The sequence below is a fragment of the Buteo buteo genome, unplaced genomic scaffold (genome assembly GCF_964188355.1).
Source record: "Buteo buteo unplaced genomic scaffold, bButBut1.hap1.1 HAP1_SCAFFOLD_571, whole genome shotgun sequence".
Taxonomy (NCBI): domain Eukaryota; kingdom Metazoa; phylum Chordata; class Aves; order Accipitriformes; family Accipitridae; genus Buteo; species Buteo buteo.
In genome coordinates, this window is record NW_027439690.1 from 1 (window position 1) to 16,319 (window position 16,319).

A 16,319-nucleotide genomic window follows, 5' to 3' on the forward strand; every position below is an offset into this window, starting at 1 on the left:
GGGGAATTTGGGGGTGTTTTGGGGCATTTGGGGGGCATTTGGGGGTGTTTTGGGGGCGTTTGGGGGCGTTTTGGGCCGCGGCGGTGCCACTTTGGGGTGCCTGAGGCGTTTTTTGGGGGGGGGGTCAGTGCCGGGGGGCGCTGGCGGGGGCCCTGGGGGCCGCCCGGGCGCTGGCGGCCGACCTGCAGCTCCACGTCTTCGCCTTCGCGCCCCCCCCGGGGCGCCCCCCGGCCCCCGACGCCCTCGTCCAGCTGGCGCTGCAGCTCGCCCTCGTCCGCGTGAGCACCCAAACCCCCCCGGGACCCCAAACCCCCCCGGGACCCCAAAACTCCCTCGCCCCAACACCCCCCCAACCCCAACCCCCCCCGGGACCCCAACACCCCCCAGAACCCAACCCCCCCCCACCTCAACCCCCCCCGGGACCCCACCCCCCACCCCGGGACCCCCCAAACCCCCCCCCAGACCCCAACCCCCCCCCGGGACCCCCCCGGCTCTTTCCCTCCCTTATGACCCCTGTGACCTTTGCGACCCGTGACCCCTGTGACCTCCTGAACCCCGTGGTGACCTCTGTGACCCCCATGACCCCCTGCGACCCCATGACCCCAACCCATGACCCCATGAACCCTGTGACCCCCTGTGACCCCCACGACCCCTATAACCCCCATGACCTCCCAAACCCTGTGATGACCTCCATGACCCCCTGTGACCCCTGTGACCTCCTGACCCCCATGACCCCACGGAGACCTCTCTGCCCATGACCCCCATGACCCCTGACCCCCTGTGACCCCCACGACCCCTATAACCCCCGTGACCTCCTGAACCCCATGGTGACCCCCATGACCCCCATGACCCCACATCGACCTCCCTGCCCCACAACCCTTGTGACCTCCTGACCCCCTGTGACCCCCATGTGACCCCCATAACCCACGTGACCTCCTGAACCCTGTGGTGATCTCCATGACCCCCTGCCACCCCTGTGACCTCCATGACCCCTGTGACCTCCTGACCCCACGGCAACCTCCCTGCCCATGACCCCCGTGACCTCCTGACCCCCTGTGACCCCATGACCCCCAGCCCATGACCCCCTGTGCCCCCCACGACCCCTATAACCCCCGTGACCTCCTGAACCCCATGGCGACCCCCGTGACCCCCATGACCCCGTGACCTCCATGACCCCCCATGACCCCCGTGACCCCCTGTGACCCCCGTGACCTCCCGAACCCCGTAGCGACCTCCCCACCCCCTCCACGCCCCCCCTCCCCCTCCGCGCCCCCGTGACCCCGCCGCGCCCCCGTGACCCCGCGGTGACCCCGCGGTGACCCTGTGCCCTCCGCCCCCAGGAGCGGGGGCCCGTGCCTGAGCTACGAGCCGGTGCCCACGCGGGTGTTCGCGGAGGGGAGGGCCGAGGGGCTGCGCGGCTGCGGCCCCCCCCTGCTGGCGCTCGCCCGCGCCATGGCCGACCCCCGCGCCGGGGTGAGCGGGGGGGGGGGCAAAATGGGGGGGGGGGCACCCCAAAATGGGGGGGGAGACACCCCAAACTGGGGGGGAGGCTTCCAAACTGGGGGGGGGGGGGCAGGAGGCTGAAGAGTGGAGACTGGGGGGGGCTTCCAAACCTGGGGGGGGGGGCTCACAAACCGGGGGGGGGGGCAAAATGGGGGGGGGCACCCCAAAATGGGGGGGGGCACCCCAAAATGGGGGGGAGAGACTTCCAAACTGGGAGGGGGGGGGGGCAGGAGGCTGAAGAGTGGAGACTGGGGGGGGCTTCCAAACCTGGGGGGGGGGGCTCACAAACTGGGGGGGGGGGGGGCAAAATGGGGGGGGGGGGCCTGGAGGCTGAAGACTGGAGACTGGGGGGGGACGACTCCCAAACCTGAGGGGGGGGCCCAAAATGGGGGGGGAGACACCCCAAAATGGGGGGGGGGAGACTTCCAAACTGGGGGGGGGGGAAACTTCCAAACTGAGGGGGGGGGGGCTGGAGACTGGAGACTGGGGGGGGGACCCCCAAACCTGGGGTGGGGGGCTGGAACCTCGAGGGGGGGGTGTCAACTTGGGGGGCCCTGAGGGTTTTGGGGGTCCCGGGTGCCCCCAAAGTTGGGGGTCCCCCGGGGGGTCCTGGGGGGTCTTGAGGGGTGTCCCCAGGGTGCGGGTGCCCCCAGGTTTTGGGGTCCCCGGGGGGGTCCCTGGGGTTTCGGGTCTGGGGGATCTCTGGGGGGTGTGTTGGGGGTCCCCGGGGGGGTCCTCTGGGGGTCTTGGGGGTGTCCCCAGGGTGGGGGGGGTCCCAGATTTTGGGGTCCCGGGGGGGTCCCGGGGATTTCGGGGTCTGGGGGTGTCTGGGGGGTGTCTCGGGGGGGTCCCCGGGGGTCTTGGGGGTGTCCCCGGGGTGTGGGGGGCCCTGGGTACCTCCAAATTTTGGGGGTCCCCGGGGGGGGTCCCGGGTGTTTCGGGTCAGGGGGTGCCCGGGGGGTGTCTCGGGGGGATCCCCTGGGGGTCTTGGGGGTGTCCCCGGGGTGTGGGTGCCCCCAGATTTTGGGGTCCCGGGGGGTCCCGGGGATTTCGGGTCTGGGGGTGTCCGGGGGGTGTCTCGGGGGGGGTCCCGGGGGTCTTGGGGGTGTCCCCAGGGTGCGGGTGCCCCCAGGTTTGGGGTCCCCGGGGGGGGTCCCGGGGGTTTCGGGTCTGGGGGGTCTCTGGGGGGTGTGTTGGGGGTGCTGGGGGGGTCCCCGGGGGGGTCCCCTGGGGGTCTTGGGGGTGTCCCCGGGGTGTGGGTGCCCCCAGATTTTGGGGTCCCCGGGGGGTGCCGGGTGTTTCGGGTCTGGGGGTGTCCCGGGGGGGTGTCCGGGGGGTGTCCCCGTGTCGTCCCCCCCCCCGGTGACCGCCCCCCCCCCCCGCAGCGGGCCCGGCGCCGATCGCTGCTGGGGGCGGCGCTGCGGGGGGAGCGGGGCGCGCCGGGCGGCCATGGCGGGGGCGGGGCTGGAGCGGCACCTGCACGCGCTGGCGGCCACGGCGCGCCAACTGCGGCTCCGCCCACCCTTCCTGGCCGAGGTGGGCGGGGACTGGGGGTGGGCGGGGTCTGGAGGGGGTGGGCGGGGCCTGGAGGGTGCAAGGCAGAGCCTCTAAAGGGGGAGGTGGGAGGGGCTGCGGAGGGGTGGGCGGGGCCTGGGAGGTGGTGGGCGGGGACTGGGGTGGTGGGCGGGGGTTGCGGTGGTGGGCGGGGCCTGGAGGGGGCACAGCAGAGCCTCTAAAGGGGGAGGTGGGAGGGGCTGCGGAGGGGTGGGCGGGGACTGGGGGGTGGGCGGGGCGTGGGGCGTGTCTCTGAGGGGAAGGTGGGAGGGGTGGGCGGGGTTAAAGGACGGCGGTCGGGGTGGGCGGGGCTTGGGTGTGGGGCTCCGCCTCCTTATTGGAGGGGGAGCCTGGGAGGTGGTGGGTGGGGCTTGGGGTGGTGGGTGGAGCTTGGGGATGCGCAGCTCTAATGGGGTGGGAGGTGCTATGGGGGCGGGGCTTCGGGGATAGGGCGGTTCGTCTGGGCGGGGCCTGGAAGGAGGTATGGTCAGGGGGTGGGGCTTGGGAAAGGGGGCGGGGTCTGGGTCTGGGACTCCGTCCCCTTCTTGGGTAGGGCCTAGGAGGTGGTAATGCAGGGGGGCGTGGCTTGGGGAGGGGGTGGGGTCTCGCCGGGAAGGACCTGGTGCTACGTGGGCAGGGCTTGATCCGGAGGGGGCGTGGCTTGATCCGAAGGGGGCGTGTCGTTTAGAGGCGGGGGCGGGGCCGGAGAGGGGAATCGGGGGGGGGGGGGGTGGGAGCCCGTTCCCCGGGATTGGACCCGGGGGGGCGTGGCTCCTGGCTTGTGGGCGTGTCGCCGAGCGGGGGCGTGGCCTCATTTGCATGCGGCAGGTGCTGGGACAGCCCTGGGCTCTGGCCTCCAGCCCCGCCCCGCGGGCCCAGCCCCCCCTCCTGCCCCCCCCCCTGCACCCCGCGGGGGGGGGCTTCGGCCCGGTGGGTGGGGGGGGTCCCGGGGGGGTGTTTGGGGGGGCTGGGGGGGTCCTGGACCCCTGCGGGGGGGTAAGGGTGGTCCGGGGGGGTGTTTTTTGGGGTGGGGGGGGGCCTTAGAGCCCCGGGGGGGGGAATTTTGGGGGCTGGGGGGGTCCTGGACCCCCGGGGGGGGAGTTTGGGGGGTCCGGGGGGGGGGGTTTGGGGGATGGAGGGGTCCTGGAGCCCTGGGGGGGAGATTTTTGGGGGTTGGGGGGGTCCTGGGGGGTGTTTTTTGGGGGGTGGGGGGGTCCGGGGGGTGTTTGGGGGGTCTGGGGGGGTCCTGGATCCTTGGGAGGGTCCCGGGGGGGGGGGGTTGGGGGGTGGGGGGGTCCTGGACCCCCGGGGGGCGCAGTTGGGTGGGGGGTCCTGCCCCCCCCCAGCACACCAGGATCCCCTGTTTGGGGGGGGGGTGGTGTGTTTTAGGGGGGTCCCATCCCCCTGTCCGGGGGGGTGGGTGGGGGTTTTTTGGGGGGGGGGAGGTGAGGGATGTGTGTCCCCCCCCAACACCCCATTTTTCGCCCCCCCCCCAGCCCCACCCGGACGGTTACGGCGTCTCCTACGCGCGGGGGGGCGACGCCGCCATCGTCTTCCACGTCTCCTGCAAAGCCTCCAGCCCCCGCACGGTGAGTTGGGGGGGGGCCGGGGGGGACCCCCAAAATTTTTTAACCCCCCCCCTGACCCCCCCCACCCCCCCCCGCTCTCCCACAGGACGCCCGACGCTTTGCTGGTCAGATCCGGGCGGCACTGGGAGAACTGGGGGAGTTACTGGGGGGGGATGAGGAGTGAGGGGGGGGGACACCCCCCGTACTGGACATCGACCCCCTCCCCCCCCAAAAAAAAAAATAAAAATAAAAAATAAAGAGCTGGGACCCCCCCAGGGCTGCGGGTGTCTGGGCTGGGGGGCACTGGGGGGGGACCGGGCCCGCAGGCCGGCACTAGGCCCCAGGAGGCGCCGGGGGCGGCGTCGCCATGGCGACAGCGGGGCGGCAGGAAGAGGCGCGGCCGGAAGCGGTGCCGGACGACCAGGACGCGCCTCGCCACGTGACCGGAAGCCGCCCCTCTCCCGGCCCAAAATGGCGGCGCGGAGCGGAGGGCGGCGGAGCTCGGCCCGGCGGGAGCGACCCCGGCCCCGATCGCGGCGGGACGAGGCCCAAAGCGACGGCGACCGGACTCGTTCCCCTCCCAGGGTTTATTTACCGGGTTCCGGGCCCCCGCTGGGCCCCGACGAGGAGCTGGTGATGGACGAAGAGGCCTACGTGCTCTACCACCGCGCCGGCACCGGTACCGCCGCCGCCGCCGGGGGGGGGAACGAACAACCGCGGGGCTTTTCCGTCCCGCCGGGGCTTTGACGCGCCCCCGCCGCCTCCCCCCCCGCAGGTGTCCCGTGTCTGAGCTTCGACGTGGTGCGGGACGAGCTGGGCGAGGGCCGGGAGGAGCCGCCGCTCTCGGTGCTGCTCTGCGCCGGCACCCAGGGCCCCACCGCGCAGGGCAACCGGTGAGGAGACCCGGGCCTGACCCCCCCCCCCCGTGCTGGGGGGCAGCCCCCCAACCTGGGGGGGCCGCTAATGTCCCCCCCCGTTCTATGGGGCAGCCCCCTAACCTGGGGGGCAGCACCAAGTGGGCCCCCCCATGCTGTGGGGCAGCTGCCTATGCTATAGGGCAGCCCCTCGACCTGTGGGGCAGCCCCTAATGTCGTCCCCCCCCGTGCCATGGGGCAGCCCCCTAACCTGGGGGGCAGCACCAAAAGCCCCCCCCTAACCTGTGTGGCAGCCCCCCATGCCATAGGGCAGCTCCTAATGTCCCCCCCCAACCTGTGGGGCAGCCCCCTAACCTATGGGGGCCCCTAATGCCCCCCCCCCCATGCTATGGGGCACCCCCTTATGCCATAGGGCAGCCCCCCAACCTGTGGGGCAGCCCCCCATGCCATGGGGCAGCCCCTAATGTCCCCCCCCTTGGCGTAGGGCAGTCCCTGATGGGCCCCCCCCTATGCTGTGGGACCCCCCCCATACCATAGGGCAGCCCCTAATGCCCCCCCCCATGCTGTGGGGCAGCCCCCCAACTTGTGGGGCAGACCTTTATTCCCCCCCCCCCCCCCCAGGGTGCTGGTGATGAAGATGCAGAACCTGCACGGGCTGCGGCGGCGCCGGGGGGGCTCCGACAGCGACGACGACGATGACGACGACGACGAAGACGAGGAGGAGGAGGAGGAGCGGCAGCCCCAGCTGCTCCTGGCCATGGCGCCCCACTACGGGGGCATCAACCGCCTCCGGGTACGGCCCCCCCAGTCCCACCAGTACAGCCCCAGTGGCCTTGGGGGGGGCCTTGACGTCCCCCTGGGGACCCCAGACCCCCCCCAGCACCCACTTGGGTGCCCCAACCCCCCCCAGCACCCCAACACCCCCCCCAGACCCCAATATACCCCCCCAGACCCACTTTGGTGCCTCGCAGCCCCCCCAGGGACCCCCCGACCCCCCCTCAGCGACCCTAAGTGCCTGCCCAGCCCCACTTGGGTGCCCCCTGACCCCCCCAGGACCCTAACCTGACCCCCCCCAGCCCCACTTGGGTGCCCCCGGGACCCCAAAATGCCCCCCCAGACCCACTGGAGTGCCCACAGAGCCCCCACTTGCCCCCCCAGCCCCATTTGGGTGCGCCATGACCCCCCCCAGCCCCCCTTGGGTGCCTCGTAGCCCCCCCACTGCCCCCCCAGCCCCATTTGGGTGCCCCCTGACCCCCCCAGGACCCCAACTTCCCCCCCCCCAAGCCCACTTGGGTGCCTCACAGCCCGCCCAGGGACCCCCCCCAGGACCATTTGGGTACCTACAGGACCCCAACCTGCCCCCCCAGCCCCCCTTGGGTGCCTCATATCCGCCCCAGAGACCCCCCACTGTCCCCCCAGCCCCCCTTGGGTGCCCCCAGGACCCCAAAATGTCCCCCCCAGACCCACTCGAGTGCCCACAGAACCCCAACCTGCCCCCCCCAGCCCCACTTGGGTGCCTCGTAGCCCCCCAGGGACCCCCCACTGCCCCCCCCAGACCCACTTGGGTGCCCCCAGGACCCCAACCTGCCCCCCCAGACCCACTCGAGCGCCCACAGAGCCCCAACCTGCCCCCCCCCAGCCCCACTTGGGTGCCCCCTGACCCCCCCAGGACCCCAACCTTCCCCCCCAGCCCCCCTTGGGTGCCTCGTAGCCCCCCCAGGGACCCCCCACTCCCCCCCCAGCCCCACCGGGGTGCCCCCCACCCACCGTCTGCGTGTCCCCCCCCCAGGTGACGGAGCTGGGGACGGGCCCGGTGGCGGCGGCCTGGTCGGAGAAGGGGCAGGTGGAGGTGCTGGCGCTGGGGGGGGCGCTGGCGGCGCTGGGGGGGCTCCAGGGCGGGGAGGGGGGGCTGCTGCTGCGCGACCAGGGCGCCCTGCCCCCCCTCTTCACCTTCGGCGGCCACATGGCCGAGGGCTTCGCCATCGACTGGTCCCCCACCGTCCCCGGTCAGTCCCGGGGGGGGGTCTGTGGGGCTGGGGGGGGGTCTATGGGGCAGAAAGGGGGGTCTATGGGGCAGTGGGGGGGGTCTGGGGGGCAGAAAGGGGGTTCTGGGGGGCAGTGGGGGGGGTGTATGGGGTCTGGGGGGGTTGGAGGGGGATCTATGGGGCAGAAAGGGGGTTCTATGGGGCAGTGGGGGGGGTCTGGGGGGGCTGCAGAGGGATCTAGGGGGGGATCTATGGGGCAGAAAGGGGGTTCTGGGAGGCCGGGGGTGGCTGGAGGGGGATCTGTGGGGCAGAAAGGGGGTTCTGTGGGGCTGGGGGGGGCTGCAGGGGGTTCTATGGGGCAGAAAGGGGGTTCTATGGGGCAGTGGGGGGGTCTGTGGGGGCTGGGAGGGCTGTAAGGGGATCTATGGGGCAGAGAGGGGGGGCTGGAGGGGGTTCTGTGGGGCAGAAAGGGGGTTCTGTGGGGCAGAAAGGGGGGTCTATGGGGCAGAGAGGGGGTTCTATGGGGCCGGGAAGGGGGATCTGTGGGGTAGAGAGGGTGTTCTGGGGGGGTCTATGGGGGCTCAGGGGGGCTGCAGGGGGATCTATGGGGCAGAGAGGGGGGTCTGGGGGGCAGTGGGGGGGGTCCGTAGGGTCTGGGGGTCTGTAGGGGGATCTATGGGGCAGAAGGGGGGTTCTGTGGGGCTGGGGGCGTTGGGGGTCCGTGGGTGACCCCCTCCCCTCCCCCCTCAGGGCGGCTGGTGTCGGGGGACTGCGGGGGAGGGGTGCACCTCTGGCACCCCCGCGAGGGGGGGGGCTGGGCCGTGGACCAGCGGCCGCTGGTGGGTCACAGCCGCTCCGTGGAGGATCTGCAGTGGTCGCCCAGCGAGCCCCCGGTGGGTCCGGGGGGGGGCGATGTGGGGCAGGGGGGGTGCTGTGGGGCAGTTGGGGGCGATGTGGGGTGATGTGGGGCAGGGGGGGGTGATGTGGGGCGATGTGGGGCTTGGGTAATGGCTCCTTGCCGTGCTATGGGGGGGAGACGTAGGGCTGGGGGGTGCTATGGGGCAATGTGGGGCAGGGGGGGTGCTGTGGGGTGATGTGGGGCAGTTGGGGGCGATGTGGGGTGATGTGGGGCTGGAGTAACGGCTCCTCACCCTGCTATGGGGGGGGAGACGTGGGGCTGAGGGTGCTGTGGGGCTGGGGTAATGCTGCCTCACCTCTGCTATGGGGCGATGTGGGGCTGGGGTGAGGTGTCCCCCTTCTCTGCTATGGGGTGCTGTGGGGCGCTATGGGGCTGGGATGAGGACTCCCCCTCCCCGCTGTGGGTCGCTATGGGTCGCTGTGGGGCTGGGGTAAGGACTCCCCCTCCCCACTGCAGGGCGCTGTGGGGCGCTGTGGGGCACTATAGGGCTGGGATGAGGACTCCCCCTCCCCGCTGTGGGGCGCTATGGGGCGCTATGGGGCTGGGATGAGGACTCCCCCTCCCCGCTGTGGGGCGCTATGGGGCGCTGTGGGTCGCCGTGGGGCTGGATGGCGGCCTCACCCCCCCTTGCCCCCCCAGGTGTTCTGCTCGTGCTCGGCCGACGCGTCGCTGCGGGTGTGGGACGTGCGCGCCCCCCCCCACCGCTCCTGCCAGCTGACGGTGCCGGCGGCCCACGACGGCGACGCCAACGTGCTCAGCTGGAGCCGCCGCGACCCGGCCCTCGTCAGCGGCGGCGACGACGCAGCCCTGCGCCTCTGGGACCTGCGGCGCCTCCAGGTGCGACCCACGGCGGGACCCCCGACCCATGGCAAAACCCCGACCCACAGAGAGACCCCTGACCCATGGCAAAACCCCGACCCACAGAGAGACCCCCTGACCCACAGCGGGACCCCTGACCCATGGCAAAACCCCAACCCACAGAGAGACCCCCAACTCACGGAGAGACCCCCTGACCCACAGCGGGACCCCTGACCCACAGCGAGACCCCTGACCCATGGCAAAACCCCGACCCACAGCGAGACCCCTGACCCACGGCAGGACCCTGACCCACAGCGGGACCCCTGACCCATGGCAAAACCCCAACCCACAGCGAGACCCCCTGACCCACAGCGGGACCCCTGACCCATGGCAAAACCCCAACCCACAGAGAGACCCCCAACTCACGGAGAGACCCCCTGACCCACAGCGGGACCCCTGACCCACAGCGAGACCCCTGACCCATGGCAAAACCCCGACCCACAGCGAGACCCCTGACCCACGGCAGGACCCTGACCCACAGCGGGACCCCTGACCCATGGCAAAACCCCAACCCACAGCGAGACCCCCTGACCCACAGCGGGACCCCTGACCCATGGCAAAACCCCGACCCACAGAGAGACCCCTGACCCACAGCGAGACCCCGACCCACAGCGAGACCCCGACCTGCGGCGGGACCCCCAACAAGACCCCAACCCATGGCGAGACCCCCGACCCACAGACACACCCCTGACCCACGGCGGTGAACCGCTGCCCTGTGGCAAGGGACCCGACCTGTGGGGAGCCCCACAGCCAGAGATCTGACCCACAGCGAGCCCCTGACCCACAGTCAGAGACCTGTCCCATGGGGACCTTCTGCCCCACAGCCAGGGACCTGACCCACAGGGAGCCCCACAGCCAGTGGGAGACACCCCCCTGCTGCCCTCCCCAGCCCCATAGCACCCCCCCCCCAACCCCACAGGGCCCCCATCCCACCCTGGGGGCTCCTCTTCCTGCCCTAGATGAGATGCAGGCCCCAGCCTGCCCCCTCTAAACACCCCCCAGCCCCCCAACCTGCCCCTGCCCCACAGATTCCCCCAAACACCCCCCAGCCCCCCAACCTGCCCCATAGATCCCCCTAAATGCCCACAGCCCTTCAACTGGCCCCACAAACCCCTCCAAACACCCCCAGCCCCCCAACCTGCCCCCCAGACCACTCCAAACCCACTCCAGCCCCATAGATCCCCCCCAAACACCCCTCCAGCCCCCCAACCTGCCCCACAGACCCCTCCAAACCCAGCCCAGCCCCCCAACCTGCCCCATAGATCCCCCCAAACACCCCCCAGGCCCCCAACCTGCCCCACAGGCCCCTCCAAACCCACTCCAGCCCCATAGATCCCCCCAAACACCCCCCCAGCCCCCCGACCTGCCCCCCAGACCACTCCAAACCCACTCCAGCCCCACAGATCCCCCCCCAAACACCCCCCCAGCCCCCCAACCTGCCCCACAGATCCCCCCAAACGCCCCCCCCCCCTCCGCTCTCTCCCCAGACGGGCTCCAGCGTGGCCACCTTCAAGCAGCACGGCGGCCCCATCACCTCGGTGGAGTGGCACCCCACGGAGAGCGGGGTGCTGGCGGCGGCGGGGGAGGACGACGTGGTGTCGCAGTGGGACCTGGGGGTGGAGCGGGACCCCGAGGCCCAGGGGGGGGACGACGAGGGGGAGGGGGAGGCGGCGGCGCTGCCCCCCCAGCTCCTCTTCCTGCACCAGGGCGAGCAGGAGGTGAAGGAGCTGCACTGGCACCCGCAGTGCCCGGGGCTGCTCCTCACCACCGCCCGCGCCGGCATCGCCGCCTTCCGCACCGTCAGCGTCTGAGGGGGCGACCCACAGGTTGGGGGGCGACCCACAAGTTGGCAGCAGCATCCCCTGCCCCCCAAGTGAGGGGGTGCCCCCCGAGTTGAAGGGTGAGGGAGCTGAGTCGGGGATCTGCACCTCTGCCAAGTTGGGGGGGTGGTTGTTTCCCCCCCCCCCCAAAGTAAAGAGGAAGGACCGTGACCCCCAAGTTAGGGGGCTGACCCCCAAGTAGAAGGGGAAGGGTGACCCCTCCCCAAGTTGGGGGGGGTATGACCCACCCGTTGGAGTGAGCACCCCGGTAAAGGGTGAGAGCCCCAAGTTGGGGGGAGGGACCCCCAAGTTAGGGGGTGACAACCCAACACCCCCCCCCTACTTAGGGGGCGATATCTCCCAAGTTAGGGGGCAGCCCCCCCCGTTAAAGGGCAGTGCGACCCCCAAGTTAGGGGGCAGCCCCCCCCCCGTTAAAGGGCAGTGCGACCCCCAAGTTAGGGGGCAGCCCCCCCTCCCTCAGCTCAGGGCTTGACCCCCAAGTAAGGGGACAACCCCCCCCCCAACACACACACTTAGGGGGCAGCCCCCCAACTGAAAGAGACCGAAACTCCCTATTTTTTGCTTTTTTTTTCCCAATAAAGCGTTTTATTACAAAATCCTCAGAGGTCTCCGCGCCACTGCAGGGAGGTGTAGGCGGGGGGGGCCCCCCCCGGGGGGGCGGCGCAGAGCAGCAGCGTCTTGCGGACGTGGGTGCCCAGGCGGGCGGCGGCCACCAGCCCCCCCAGGGGCAGCCCCGCCCCCGGGGGGGGGCACAGCGCCACGGCCGCCGCGTGGAACCGCTCGGGGGGGCCTGGGGGGGGGCGTCAGGCTGACCCACAGCGGCCCCATAGCGACCCCCAGCACTCGCCTCCGTCTGCCCCACGGGCCCCCCAGAGTAACCGCCCCCATCGGCCCCTGCCCCATAGTGCCCCCCAAGCACCATCTCTGCCCCACGGCTGCCCCACAGCACCCAAGAACCATCTCTGCCCCATAGCGACACCCAACACCACCTGCATCTGCCCCACGGCCCCCCAAAGCAATCATCCCCATCTCCCCCTGCCCCACTGCTGCCCCATAGCACCCAACACAACCGTCTGCCCCACAGGTGCCCCATAGCGTTCCCCCAACACCCAACTCCGCCTGCCCCATAGCAGCCCCCAACACCCACCTCCATCTGCCCCACGGCCCCCCCCAAGTAACTATCCCTATCTCCCCCTGCCCCACTGCTGCCCCACAGCACCCAACTGTCTCTGCCCCACAGCTGCCCCATAGCCTTCCCACCCCCACCTGCCCCATAGCACCCCTTAACAACTCCCTACATCTGCCCCATAACTCCCAACAACTGTCTCTGCCCCACACCTGCCCCATAGCGCCAACACCCACCTCCGCCTGCCCCATAGCACCCCCCGGCTCTGCCCCATAACCCCCCCAACGAGAACCTTCTCCCCCTGCCCCATAGCTGCCCCACAGAAAACCCAGGGCTGCCCTATAGCCCCCCCCATAACCACCTCCCCCTGCCCCACGGCGCGGTCAGGGCTGCCCCACAGCTGCCCCCCAACTCACCGGGGTAGACGAGGAAATCCCCCCCGAACTTGCCCCCCGCCGTCAGGTGCAGCCCCCTGCCCCACAGATCCCGGTAGACCCGGTAGCGCCGTTCGTGGCCGGGGCGGCCGCCGTGGGGCCAGTGGGGGGAGGGGCGGCCCAAATCCGGCGGGGGGTGGGGGGCGGGGGGCAGGGGCCCCCCCCGGGCCGTGGGCAACTGCACCAGCAGCGCCTGGGGGGGGCCGAGGGGGGCTGGAGGAAAAAAAAGGGGGGGGGGGGGTCAGTGTGGGGCGCCCCACGGCAGAACACCGCCCCCCAACCGCTGCCCCATAGATTCCCCTGCCCCACAGCGTTGCCCCGATTTCTAACACCCCCCCCAGCCCCCCAGCGCCTCCCAGTACTGCCCCGTAACCCCCCCCCCGGCCCCACAGCACCCCCGGACCCCCAACCCCCAATCTATGGGGCTGCCCCCCAACCTGTGGGGCTTCTGCTGTGGGGCGGGGGGTCCCGGTCCTGCCCCTCGGTCAAACTCGGCTCCAGCTCCTGGGGGGCCAAAAGGGGGCGGGGGGTCAGCCCACGGCTGCCCCACACACCCCCAGCACCCCTCTCCTGCCCCCTCCCACCCCATAACTACCCCACAACTGCCCCATAACCCCCTCCCGCCCCATAACTGCCCCCAACTGCCCCACAGCCCCCCCTCCTGCCCCACGTACCCCCAGCATCCCTCTCCTACGCCTCTCCTACCCCACAGCTGCCCCCCAACTGCCCCATAGCCCCCCTCCCACCCCATAACTGCCCCCTAACTGCCCATAGCCCCCCTCCCACTCCATAACTGCCCCACAGCCCCCCTCCCACTCCATAGCTGCCCCATAGCCCCCCCTCCCGCCCCATAACTGCCCCGCAACTGCCCGCCAACCCCCCCTCCCGCCCCATAGCCCCCCTCCCGCCCCACCATAACTGCCCCCTAGCTGCCCCACAGCCCCCCTCCCACTCCATAACTGCCCCATAGCCCCCCCTCCCGCCCCATAACTGCCCCCCAACCCCCCCTCCCGCCCCATAGCCCCTCTCCTGCCCCATAACTGCCCCATAGCCCCCCCTCCCGCCCCATAACTGCCCCCCAACTGCCCCCCAACCCCCTCTCCCGCCCCATAACTGCCCCATAGCCCCCCTCCCGCCCCATAACTGCCCCCCAACCCCCCCTCCCGCCCCATAGCCCCTCTCCCGCCCCATAACTGCCCCACAGCCCCCCTCCCGCCCCCCAACCGCCCCATCTCCCCCCCCGCAGCCCCGTTACCGGGTCGGGTCCCTCCCCGGGTTCCGGCGGGGTGATCAGCAGAGCGGCCCCGCTCTCGGCCAACAGCCGCGCTTCCTCGGGCAGGAGCTGCAGCGGCAACCGGGGACCGCGGCCCCGCCGGGGGGGAGCCCCCACCAGCACCCCGGACACCCGGTACCGCTCCCGCAGGGCCCGAGCCGCCGCCGCCCCCCACACCAGCACCCGGCCCCGCTGCAGCCACAGCCGGACGGCGGCGGGGGGCGAGGCCGGGGCCGGCGGCGGCTGCGGACGATCGGCGGCGTCAGACGCGGCGCCGCCGCCATTTCGCCCCTTCTCCTTCTTCTTCACCCGCCCGGAAATGGCGGCGGCGGCGGCGGCGCAAGGGGTGCCGGGAAGGCTCCGCCCACCCCCAGGCTCCCGCTTAAAGGGGCGACGCCGCGGCGGGCCCGCTTTTTACAGCCCGCCCCGCCCGCCCCTTTTAAGAGCCGAACCGCCTCTTAAAGGGGCCTGAGCCGCCTCCGAGCGCCCCCTCCACGCTCTTAAAGGGGCAACTCCGCGGTAGGGCCCGCTTTTTACAGCAAGGCGCTGAGTCGCCCCGCCCGCCCCTTTTAAGACCCCAACGCCTTCTTTTAAGAAGAGAAAAGACCCTTTTATGGGCCTGAGCCTCCTCCGAGCCCCCCCCCCGCTCTTAAAGGGGCAGACCCGCGTTAAAACCGCCCCCCCCTGCTAAAATGGGCCTGGAGCCTCCTCTTAAAAACCGCCCCCCCCCCTTCTTAAAGGGGCCTGAGCCCCCTCCGAGCCCCCCGGCCCGCTCTTAAAGGGGCAGACCCGCGTTAAAACCGCCCCCCCCCTCCTTAAAGGGGCCTGACCCCCCTCCTCGCCCTCCCCTCCCGCCCTTAAAGGCTCGGGCCCCTTTAAAAACTCGCCCCCCCCCCCCGATCCGGTACCTCGGGGTCCCCCATGGCCGCGCGGCTGCGAGCGCCGCCGAAGTCCCACCCCCGGGGAGCGGGCGGGGCCTTGGCGTCGCTCCGCCCACAGTGGGCGGGCTTAAAGCCAGGCCCCGCCCGCCGCCACCGCGCCGCAAAGCGGCGAATTCCCGCCCCCGGGGAGCGGGCGGGGCCTTGGCGTCGCTCCGCCTACGCGGGGGCGTGGTTAAAGGGAGGCTCCGCCCACCGCTCCGCCGAGGGGCGACCCCCCCCGTCGGGGAGTGGGTGGGGTATTAAGTAGCTCCGCCTACGCGGTGGGCGTGGTTAAAGGCAGGCTCCGCCCACCGCCCCGCCGAGGGGCGAAGTCCCCTCCCCACTCTCCCTTCGGAGAAGGGGGTGGAGTCTTGGAGTAGCTCCGCCTACGCGGGGGCGGGGTTAGAAGCGGGCTCCGCCCACCGCCCCGCCACCGCTCCGCGGCCCCGGCGGCGCTCGGTTTGGGGGGGGAACGGCCGGAACCGGGGTGCGGGGGGGTCCCAGGGGTCCGGGGGGGTCCCCGAGTGTCCCGGGGGGGTCCGAGGGGTCCGTGTCCCCCCCCAGCCCCGCCATGACCCCCGAGGAGGTGACGTACCTGGCCGTGCTGCTCTGCTCCATCCCCGTCGGCTTCGTCTTCAAGGGGAGGGGTGAGTGGGCGGGGGGGGGGGGGTAGGGGGGGGTCTGGGGAGTCCTGGGGGGGGCTCGGGGGGGTCCACGGGGGTCTGGGGGACGCTGGGGGGGCCTGGGGGCGTTCGCGGAGGTCTGGGGGGGGGTTCCAGGGGGGGTCTGGGGGATCCTGAAGGGATCTGGGGGGGTTCATGGGGGTCTGGAGGGAGGGGGCCAGGGGGTCTGGGGGTGTCTGGGGGGGTCCGGGGGGGTTTTTGGGAGATCCTGAAAGGATCTGGGGGGGGTTCATGGGGGTCTGGGGAGTCCGGAGGGGTTTCCAGGGGGGGTCCCTGGAGGGGCACAGGGGGGTCTGGGGGGGGTCCGGGGGACCCTGAAGGGATCTGGGGGGGTTCCAGGGGGGTTCCCTGGGGTCTGGGGGGTCCCTGGAGGGGCACAGGGGGTGTATGGGGGGGGTTCACGGGGGTCTGGGGGATCCTGGGGGGTGCTGAAGGGATCCTGGGGGGGTCCAAGGGGGTCCTGGGTGAGGCTGGGGGGTCCGGGGGGGGGGTCCCTGAGGTCTAGGGGGGGTCCAGAGGGGTCTGGGGGGGCTTAAAGTGCCCCAGAGAAGGCCCGGGGGGGCCAATTCAGGGAGTTTTGGGGAGGGGAGGGCTGTGTGTCCCCCCCCCCAAAAAAGAGCTGCCCCCTGACCTTTGCCCTTTCCCCCCCCCCCAACCCCAGGCCCGCGGTGGCGGCAGTGGGGGGGGGCGGCGCTGGGGGCGGGGCTGACCCTGGTGACCTGCGGCCCCCACGCGCTGCACTCGCTGCTGACGGCGCTGGGCACCTGGGGGCTGCTGCGG

At 71.9% G+C, this 16,319-nt stretch overlaps 2 protein-coding genes across 3 annotated transcripts; one reads left to right on the forward strand and one right to left on the reverse strand.

Moving 5' to 3' along the window:
- Window positions 1–1,328: 1,328 nt before the first annotated feature.
- Window positions 1,329–11,509, forward strand: GRWD1 (glutamate rich WD repeat containing 1). Of its 2 annotated transcripts, XM_075022354.1 has the most exons (11): window positions 1,329–1,473; window positions 2,889–3,039; window positions 3,886–3,987; window positions 4,554–4,646; window positions 4,732–5,304; window positions 5,401–5,518; window positions 6,122–6,293; window positions 7,290–7,506; window positions 8,236–8,378; window positions 9,044–9,241; window positions 10,750–11,509. In XM_075022354.1, exons 5-11 carry the CDS (start codon window positions 5,097–5,099, stop codon window positions 11,071–11,073), a joined length of 1,380 nt encoding a protein of 459 aa, XP_074878455.1. In that variant the 5' UTR covers window positions 1,329–1,473; window positions 2,889–3,039; window positions 3,886–3,987; window positions 4,554–4,646; window positions 4,732–5,096; the 3' UTR covers window positions 11,074–11,509. The 2 variants fall into 2 exon arrangements, with proteins under 2 accessions (XP_074878455.1, XP_074878456.1); XM_075022355.1 differs by lacking the exons at window positions 1,329–1,473; window positions 2,889–3,039 and adding an exon at window positions 3,515–3,538.
- Window positions 11,510–11,657: 148 nt separating this feature from the next.
- Window positions 11,658–15,429, reverse strand: TSEN34 (tRNA splicing endonuclease subunit 34). Its single transcript, XM_075022356.1, has 6 exons — window positions 15,340–15,429; window positions 14,845–15,033; window positions 13,919–14,179; window positions 13,101–13,167; window positions 12,646–12,876; window positions 11,658–11,893 (listed from the first exon to the last, which is right to left on the reverse strand). The coding sequence occupies exons 1-6, from the start codon at window positions 15,427–15,429 to the stop codon at window positions 11,703–11,705; spliced, it is 1,029 nt and encodes a 342-aa protein (XP_074878457.1). The 3' UTR covers window positions 11,658–11,702.
- Window positions 15,430–16,319: the final 890 nt, after the last annotated feature.

What these genes read in the sequence shown, in the direction of transcription:
- GRWD1 (XM_075022354.1), top strand. Translation starts at nt 5,097, where the DNA reads ATGGCGGCGCGGAGCGGAGGGCGGCGGAGCTCGGCCCGGCGGGAGCGA. An exon ending in CCCACCGCGCAGGGCAACCG is followed by an intron (nt 5,519 to 6,121) that starts GTGAGGAGACCC and finishes CCCCCCCCCCAG; the next exon opens with GGTGCTGGTGATGAAGATGC. An exon ending in GGGGCATCAACCGCCTCCGG is followed by an intron (nt 6,294 to 7,289) that starts GTACGGCCCCCC and finishes TCCCCCCCCCAG; the next exon opens with GTGACGGAGCTGGGGACGGG.
- TSEN34 (XM_075022356.1), bottom strand. Translation starts at nt 15,429, where the DNA reads ATGGCGGGGCTGGGGGGGGACACGGACCCCTCGGACCCCCCCGGGACA. An exon ending in CGGCCATGGGGGACCCCGAG is followed by an intron (nt 14,180 to 14,844) that starts GTACCGGATCGG and finishes GATCGTCCGCAG; the next exon opens with CCGCCGCCGGCCCCGGCCTC. An exon ending in CCGGGGAGGGACCCGACCCG is followed by an intron (nt 13,168 to 13,918) that starts GTAACGGGGCTG and finishes TTGGCCCCCCAG; the next exon opens with GAGCTGGAGCCGAGTTTGAC.